The sequence below is a fragment of the Elephantulus edwardii genome, unplaced genomic scaffold, assembly GCF_000299155.1.
Source record: "Elephantulus edwardii isolate Elephantulus edwardi_28Jun2011 unplaced genomic scaffold, EleEdw1.0 scaffold00340, whole genome shotgun sequence".
Lineage (NCBI taxonomy): Eukaryota > Metazoa > Chordata > Mammalia > Macroscelidea > Macroscelididae > Elephantulus > Elephantulus edwardii.
In genome coordinates, this window is record NW_006400090.1 from 616748 (window position 1) to 625801 (window position 9054).

General features: G+C 55.2%; 1 protein-coding gene across 1 annotated transcript; it reads right to left on the bottom strand.

Moving 5' to 3' along the window:
* Positions 1-1303: 1303 nt before the first annotated feature.
* On the bottom strand, positions 1304-3989 carry KRT16 (keratin 16). The gene is made up of 8 exons (XM_006901713.1): positions 3483-3989; positions 2971-3053; positions 2694-2850; positions 2411-2572; positions 2192-2317; positions 1666-1886; positions 1518-1567; positions 1304-1401 (listed from the first exon to the last, which is right to left on the bottom strand). Exons 1-8 carry the CDS (start codon positions 3987-3989, stop codon positions 1304-1306), a joined length of 1404 nt encoding a protein of 467 aa, XP_006901775.1.
* Positions 3990-9054: the final 5065 nt, after the last annotated feature.

The window sequence follows — 9054 nt, forward strand, 5'->3', positions numbered from 1 at the left end:
AGGCAAATATCAAGAGACATTACTAAGAGTTGGGCTGAGAGATAGGAATGAAAGCATGAGACCCAGACAGGGTGTCGCTCGTCTCTGTTAAAAAAAACCAACCAAAACCATGATGGTGTCCATCAAACTTTGAATGTTTTTAAACTAAGTGTTTAAAATATGGAAAGCATCCAGGATGAAGGAACCGTGAGTGAGAGGGGTGGGACACGCAATTAGACAGGTGTGGTTGACTCATGGGGGGGGGGGGGTAGGGCAGAGAGCAGCAGAGTTAGAAATCAAGACTGGAGTGCTGGAGGGGAAAGGGAACTAGCAGGGTGTTACATAGGGGAGCCCGGACCAGATTCTTGCTCTTGACCTTGACCACACTCTTGGCATCAAGACAGAAATGGGAATGGGTTCAATGAAAGGCAAAGGACATCAGTTAGTAGACTGTGATCAGTTCTAAGGAGAGAGGGAGGGGGTCAGAAGGTGGTGGTGGCTGTGGGCATGGTGATGGCTATTTCCCGGGGGACTCATCAGCACTTAATTAATTGAAAGCAATGAGGAAGAGGAGGAAATTGATGTGTGTGATGAGGAGGTTGGGAGAGGAGGTGTTCAGTACTGCCTATGGACACCATCCCCAAGACAAAAGGGTTTCCCTTCTGTCAACCAACACAATACTCAGGTGTGCTTATCATGTAGGGAGCTAAAGGATAGAGTTAGGAGCTAACCTTTGTCATCTTTGGCTAAAATGACTGAAAAACTAGAGTAATACTTAAAGAAGTATAAACTTGGTACCCAGACAGACGTAGATTTATTTGAACCTCAATCATGCCTCTTACTGCGCATATGGTTTTATGCAAATTATTTTGCAATTTCCCTGCCCCCAGGAGTGCTCTGCTCTCTGTGGAGAGCCTAACACACCCACCTCCCAGGTCTGCTAGGTAGTAGAGTGAATCCGTGCACCTGGCAACCCGAGTGAGCTCTCTCCCTTCTGAGTTACTCCTGATAACTTCTCTCCCATTCCCTTGATGCCAATGGAGGCCTTCTAAAATGCCCCTGGACTCTACAGCCTCTGAGGTCTGTCACGTTTCCTGCACCCTCCTGGGTACAGGGCCCCAAGAAGGATTCCTGGAAGCTCCCCTTCAATAGGTTCAAGAACAGAAACCATACGGATTTGCATCAACCAGAAAGTCAGCTTTATTAGCCCAACACCAGCAGAGGGATGGGGGGACAGCTAGGGATCGCGCTGGGAGAACTGGGTCCTGACCCAGGTCTTGGATAAGACAGGCCGCTGGGGGCGGAAGGCTGTGGCCAACGCAGCTCAGTTCTTGGAGTGCTGGCTGTGGCTGAAGCTGGACGAGCTCTGCTCCTTGAGGATGGGCCGGGTCTGGCGGCCTGAGAACGATGAGGAGGAGGAGACTGTGGAGAGAGAGCAGGAGGTGAGGCCGGGCTGGGAGCTGTGAGGTTTAGGGTATGAGGACTGGTGTTTACACCGTTCAGTCAGGCAGAGGGCCCACAGTGCCCAAAAGACTTACCATCTCGGGAAGTGAAGGATTGGCCGGATGTGTGCTGGGAGGAGGAGAGGCTGTGGGAGGCAGAGGGAGAGCAGTTAGATGTGCTGTAGCAGGAGGAAGAGGGGGAGCACTGGAGAGTCGGCAGGGCGGGACTGGGGCCCCCACTCACTGGGCGTCCTCGCCCTCCAGCAGGCGCCGGTAGGTGGCGATCTCCTGCTCCAGGCGCGTCTTCACGTCCAGCAGGATCTTGTACTCCTGACTCTGCTGCTCCATCTCGCAGCGCAGCTGTGCCAGCTGTTCCTCCACGCCGCCGATCATCTCCTGGATCTGGGCCAGCTGCATGCAGTAGCGGCCTTTGGTCTCCTCCAGGCTGTTCTCCAGGGATGCTTTCTGCAAGTGAGAGAAGGAAGAAGAGAGAGCAATGTCACTCCGTCCCTCCAGGTCTTTGGGCACATTTCCCAAGGGCTGTATGGAGTTTACCCCAGCTGAGCTACTGATGTACCACACATCAGGGAGCAGTGAGTCCACTATTCCAGGACTCAGTTTTTCCATCTATAAGATGGGCACAATGACCCCTCAGGTCCCACTCCTGAACAGGACAGTGAAGCAGAAAGAAATAAGAAAGAGGGGTAGTGGTGGTGAGAGAGGGCTGTTGCTGATCGTCCAGGGGCTGCCCAGGGCAGGGTCCTACTTACCATGCTGAGCTGGGACTGTAGCTCGATCTCCAGGCCCTGGTACACCCTTCGGAGCTCAGACACCTCACTTCGGCTGCTCTGCACCAGTTCACTGTTAGAGGCCACTTCTCTGTTCAGCTCCTCGGTCTGGGATAGGAAAGGAAAGCAGGAGGTGTGAGGAGGTCTGAGGCCTCTACACTCTGGGGGTCCCAGGGGAGGGGCTGCCGACCTGAGCCCCACCTTGCTCAGGAACCAAGCCTCAGCGTCTCTCCGGTTCTTCTCGGCCATCTGCTCATACTGGTCACGCATCTCGTTCAGGATGCGGCTCAGGTCCACACCGGGTGCTGCATCCATCTCCACACTGACGTCCCCACCGGTCTGACCCCGCAGGGCAAGCATCTCCTAAAAAGTCAGGCAAGACTTGGTCAGCTGCACAACCCCCAGTGCTGGCTCCAGGCGGGTCCGAAAATCCCACCAGGCCAGTCTCCCAGCCCCATCACCAGCAGGGACCCCATGCACCTACCTCCTGGTGGTTCTTCTTCATGTAGGCCAGCTCCTCCTTCAGGCTCTCGATCTGCATCTCCAGGTCGGTCCTGGCCAGGGTGAGCTCGTCCAGCACCCGGCGCAGGCCGTTGATGTCAGCCTCCACACTCTGGCGCAGGGCCAGCTCATGCTCGTACCTAAGGGAAAGAGTTCAGGGCATCAGGCTCCACCCCTGAGGTCTCTGGGGCTCAGGGCCCCCTGGCTGGGCCCCCTGGAATCTTCCTCCTTGCCCTCAGTGTACCACAGTGGCTACTCACTTGGTCCTGAAGTCATCAGCGGCCAGCCTAGCATTGTCGATCTGCAGAATGGGCTGGGCGTTCTCAATGGTGGCCTTGATGATCTGGACAGGGATGGAGGGACAGGAGACCTAGTTACCCTAAGAACTCATTGTTTGAGAGCAAATGGAAAAGGAGGAAGAAAGGATCCTCCTCCAACTGGGGGATGGCCTGGCTGGGAGACTCCATGCTCACTCAGCCTTCCTGGGTGTGGAGAGATGCACCCCACATCTCCCTCCACTCTCATCTGGGATCTAAGGCTGCTGAGGCTGAGGGTGGCGTGCAAGAAGCCTCCAAGCAGTGAGGTTCCAGCCCAACTCAGACACTTAGATGCTGAAGGTGAGGTGACCCTCGGCCACCAATCTTGGGGACCCTTGCCTTCTCTCCCAAATCGGACCTCAGTTTCTCTGTAAGTGGAGTTGCTGTAAATTGGTTTCCAACGACCACTGCTGACCTGGCTTCACCCACCAGAGTTGCCCAAATGGCCCACCCACCTTGTTCCTCAGGTCCTCGATGGTCTGGAAGTAGTGACTGTAGTCTTTGACCTCACTGGGCCGCTGCTTCTGGTACCAGTCACGGATCTTCATCTCCAGGTCAGCATTGGCCTCCTCCAGAGCGCGCACCTTGTCCAGGTAGGAGGCCAGGCGGTCGTTGAGGTTCTGCATGGTGATCTTCTCATTGCCAGAGAGGAGACCATCACCACCACCAAAGCCACTACCGATGCCACCACCAAAGCCAGCACCGTATCCGCCACCAAAGCCGCTACCCAGGGCCCCACCGAAGCTGCTGCTGCTGCTGAAACCACCGCCATAACCGCCCCCAATCCCACAGGCTCCCCCAGAGGAGAAGCGGGAAGAGGAGACTGACAGGCCCCCGTAGGTGCTGGGGGCCCGGCAGGACCCTGAGGTCAAGACAGAGGAGATGCGGCTGGAGCCGCCCCCAATGCCACAAGAGCCCTTCATGGAGCTGGAGGAGGTGAACTGGCGGCTGCAGGTGGTCATGGTGCTGAGCAGGTGAGCGAGAGAGCGAGTGGCGTGTGCAGGAGGTGCTCAGGGAGGCCGAGAGAAGATGCTGTGGCTGCCTGGAGTTCTCAGCGCCTTTATACGCTGTCTGGAAGGGCGGGGCCCTCCCAATTGCTGACTGCAGATTCCCCTCCGGATTTCATCACTCCAGGCCCGTTTGACTCCCTTCTCTGGATTATTCAGCCCGGGGTCTACTCACTTGGTTATGGGCTAGCCCGGGGTTCACACCCAGCTCCAGGAGGCGTGGGGCCCAGGGTAAAACACACAAACGCCGAGTCGGTCGTGACTCAGGCTGGGCGGCCGGGACTGCCGGCTCAGGTTCCTGGAGCCTGAGGGGCCAGCGGGTCTGGGCCCAGGCAGCTCGGTGGCAGCCGCATCCCGGGGCAGTGAGTCAGCTGTCAGGAGGGAGTCCTGCCCCACGGTGACAGCCTTGGTTAAGAGAGCTCTCAGCAGTACCATCCCAGGGCTGTCTCGGATGCAGCTGTGGGCACCATCCAGGCTGGCGCTGCTCTCTGCACGTTCAGTGGGAGCCGGACTTGACACCAGCTGTGCTTTGTTTGATGTTCAATCTCAGATCCTGTCTTTATACTCTCTGGGCCTCAGTTTCCCCTCAATAAAGCAACAAGACTGGACCTGGTGATCTCAGAATGCTTTTAGTTCTCATTCTAGAAATCTTATGACTCTTCGCTCCTGGAATCAACCACACTTTGGGGGCTTGCCTTTAAACCCCAGGTTTTGCAAGCGAAATGTATAGTGCAAATAGAAAGCTAGTGCTCCTTGAAGACAAAGACTATGAAGCTTCCTATCATAAACTTTGGGCATGTTGCTAGAAGAGCTTATTCCTTGGTGAGGGACATCATGTTTGCAAACGTGGAGGGACAGCGAAGGAGAGATCAGCCAGGTGGATCGGCACAGTGACTGCAGCAATGGGCTTGAATGTGTCAGAGATTGTGAGGATGGCACAGGGCGTAACAGGGTTCAGATCCATTGTCGATAGGGTCTCAAGGAGTCGTACTTGGCTCGAAGGCACCTAAAGACAACATAACCAATCTATGCTCTGCTCTTGACAAGCTGCACAGCTTAACCTTCTGAACCTCAGTTTTGTCATTTGTAAAAGGGGAGAACACACTACCAGCCACACAGCGCACGTGTGAAGGGTCTGGGTTGGCCAGAACAACAATGGTCCGTCCGCATCCTCAAAGCCAGCTTGCCTCTCAGCCTCCTTTCCAGCCACCTCCCCCCATACTTGCCTCCTTACCTGTCTCTACTCTCTGCCTCTTCCCTCTCACACCCTGCCATGCCACTCTCACAGTTTGAGACCGCTGAGTCCTCCACTGGCCTCAGAATTCCCCCATGGAAAGCACCACGCCATCAGTTCCCCACAGTTTACCCTGGGTCCATGGGTTCCGGGTACACCTGGCAGTGCCATTCACGCCATCCATGAGTGAGGTCAGGACACGATGGCTCTGCTCACCTGACAATGTCAGGCATTGGCTCAGACGAGCTGCAAAGTTCTGAGAGAGAGCAAGATTCCCGCCACCATCCCACAATGAAGAAGCTAGGATGTGTCACAGCAAGTGGGCTTCCCAAGCCACCAGCCAAGGGAGGAGCTGAGATTTGAACCCTTGTCCATCTGATCCAGTGTGGGCCCCTACCACTACATCACTATGCTGCGCACTCCTCCAAACTCCATTGTCATTAATTGATTCCCACTCACGGGAACCCCCTGTGTTACTGTGGAGTAGAACTGTCCCATCGAATTTTCTTGGCTTTGATCCTTGGGAAAGGACATCATGCTTGGAAAGGTGGAGGAGTCAGAAAAAAAAAAAAGGAAGACAATGAACATCAAAGGTCACAGGATGGTGCAGGATTGGGCAGGTTCCGTTCTGTCAGGCAGAGTGTCTCTATAACTCAAAGCCGACGCAGGGGCACTAACAACTATAGAGAAGCAGCTCACCAGGCCTTCTTTCCACAGCGCTGCCAGGTGGCTTCAAACCACCAGCCTCCCTGTTAGAAGTCCAGTGCTTCTGTTTGTACCACCCAGTAAGCTTAGAAACACTTCTCAAATTGGCATTACTTTATTGATTCTTTTTTAAAATTACTACTATTACTATTACTACTATTATTACTATTAATTGCTATTACTATTACTGTTTTTGTGTGTGTGTACCCTCAAATCAGATCTGAGTGGTACAGGAGGAGATTGCCTCTCCTTCTCCAGCAGAGCATCCGGTAGATTTGAACCGCACACCTCTGGGATTGCAGTGCAGCTTCTTGTCACTAGGCCACCAGAGCTCGCCACTTTATTGATTCTTGAATCAACTCTTTACAATGAGGAGGGCAGAGCTGGAAACTAGCAAGAAGAGGTCATTGCTAAGTCACTTGCCTTTGTATTTTGGAGCCAGAACTTGAACCTGGAGCCCCGGCTCGCTCTATACTCCCATTGATGCCTTGAGTCAAGGCCAGATATGCCTAATTCTCAGCTAGCTCCAGCGGCACCTGGTGCTGGGCTTAGTGGCCATGGCCTTGGCCTGAGAGCCTGGCTGAGTGCAGAGGGTGGAAGAGATGGTCAGGGGAGGGGGAGTCTGGCTACAAAGCGGAGGCCGCCTTGGGGTTCTATGGGAGAGACCCAGGGTGCTGGCCACCTCATAGTACCTCTGCTGAGGTCAGCTGGGAGAGAATTTGCCTCAGCCTGGGCTTGGCTGGGCGATACTGCCTTGAACCTTGAGTCAGGGATCCTCATCTCAGCACAACCGGAGCTTTGTCCTGCGCTGGCGCCTCCCGTCGTCACCCGCTGGCAGGCACAGGGCCCAGAGGTATGAGCAGAGCCTGTTGCCCAACACTCACCTCCAGAGGCAGGCCAGGCCCTTCTCTTTCCCCTAAAACGAGCAAAGGGGACCCTAGAACCTTAGACAAGAACCCTACCACCCCAGGTGTCAGGATAGACCTGGGGTTCAGGTGCAGCCACAAAGCATCACTGTCAGAACTGGAAATGGCCTTCAAGGTCACCAAGCCCAGGCCAGAGAGAGTAAGAGACCTACCCAAGGTCAAATAGCTTGGAAATAAAAAAGCAGGGACTTGACCCCAACTGTAATTCCCTAACGAAGCTTCACACTCACGCTCCCTGTGGGGTCTCTGCCCTCTACCTCACTTTCCTGCTGCTTTTCACAGTTGTGTCTGCTTCTCACGCCATTTCTGGAAGAAGTGGGGTGGGAGCACACACAAACTTAGGACTGAAAACACTCATAGATCGAGAAATGATCAGCCAGCCCCTCTCAGTGGACAGCATAGATTAAGCCCACCATGAGTCTAGAAGTCAGAGAGAGTGTGGACGAGATGGTGACGTAGCCGCTGACGTCAGAATGTGTGATTCTAATGAGGAATGAAAACTAAGGCTGAGAAATATCACTGAGAAAAATGGCAGGAAATGTGAAGCCGCTGGTGCAGGTCTGGAACCTGGGTGCTTGGTCCACTCTGTCACATACACACACACCCCGTAAGGTGCATCACCCCACTTCAAGCCTCCGCTGCGAAGGAGCAGCTGGTCCACCTATCCCTAACTTTCCAAGTAACTGGGAAGACAGAGGGAGGCTCCAGCCACCAGGCTTCAAGAGACCCAAACAGGCAGAAGAGCAAGGAGCTGGAGTATTTCCTCGTCACCAGTGTGCACCTGCCCCAAGATTGCCCACAGCCAGAACCACAAAGCCCAGTGGACCCAGAGATCAATCTCCCCCTCCACCCCCAAGCTTGCTCCTTCCAGGCAGTGTGTCTTCCCACCCCCACCCCGCCTCCTTCCTCCTTCCTTCACCCCACCCCATCTTGGGTATGAGGTCATCTCAGCCAAGTTGTCTGGAAATGTTATTGGCCAATGCCAGGCCTCAACTTGCCGGGAGTCCCAAACCTGGATGATCATCAACCTCTCCATTCAGATCCTCCTGGCCCCCACCCACGGCATCATCATCATCATCATCATCAGGGACCAGCCCGACCAGGGGGACATTTCACAAGCTCCCTGAGGGATTCCAGTGACTAGCCAGTCTGGGCGGCAGGCGGCGGCCGAGGTGCTGGGGGATAAGAGAGAGAGTAGCAGAGGGGCAGAGAAGGCTGAGAGGAAAGGGGTGTTATTACAGGTCCCCAGTCTCTCACAGAGAGGCAAGATGAGGTAAGGGAAGAGCTCGGGCAGGCCTGGACACAGCCAGCTGCTATCAGAGATGATGGCACGAGTTCACGGGCGTTGGGAGGACTGCAGTCCTGACAGACTGACAGCCATGGCGTCACTGATTCAGCAGGTGCTTCTGTAACACCTACAATGTGCCAGGCACTGCATCGACATCAGACTCAAAAACCAACACAGAGGACCCCTCAAAGCACACAGCCCTGGGGGTGAGAAGAGGGAACGATCCAACTCTGTGCAGTCAGGCCAGGCCAGGATACAGCAGCCTGCAGACACGCAGGAGGCAACGCCCTGGGCATGATACGTGTCCACAGTCCAGCCTTCAGCCCCCACAAGTGTCAAGACAAGGGGGAGCATGTGAGTTCCAGGCTTGCCTTAGAGGGTCCTCTTTCTCAGAGCCTCAGGCTTTAACACTTGCTCTGTACAAACAAGGGACCCCCAAGGAGCCCCAATCTGTGCCCTGAGACAGTGCCACACTGGGCTCTGGTCCCTCTGGTGCCCTCTGCCCCTAACAACCCAAGACAGCACAAGAGCCCCACTGCGTGGTGGCAGGCAGCACTGTCACCCCTGCCACCATGTCCTGCTCCCCACCTCACCCCCAGACCAGGCTCCCCTCTGGGTCAGGCCTGTGTCTTCTTCCCCACACTCAGCGTCACAGGGACAGAGAAGGGATGGTTTGCCCACCACAGGTGGCATCCTCTGCCCTGCAGAAAATGCTGCCAGCTGAGCCCTCCAGGGCGTGAGGGTGGCTGTCACAGAGTGTCAGGGGCTTACTCCCACAGCACAGGTCTGGGAGGACTGTGTACTACCCGTCTGTTCATCATGTAGGAGCTGAACGGCCACAGGGCAGGAAGGAGCCAGCAACTCCCG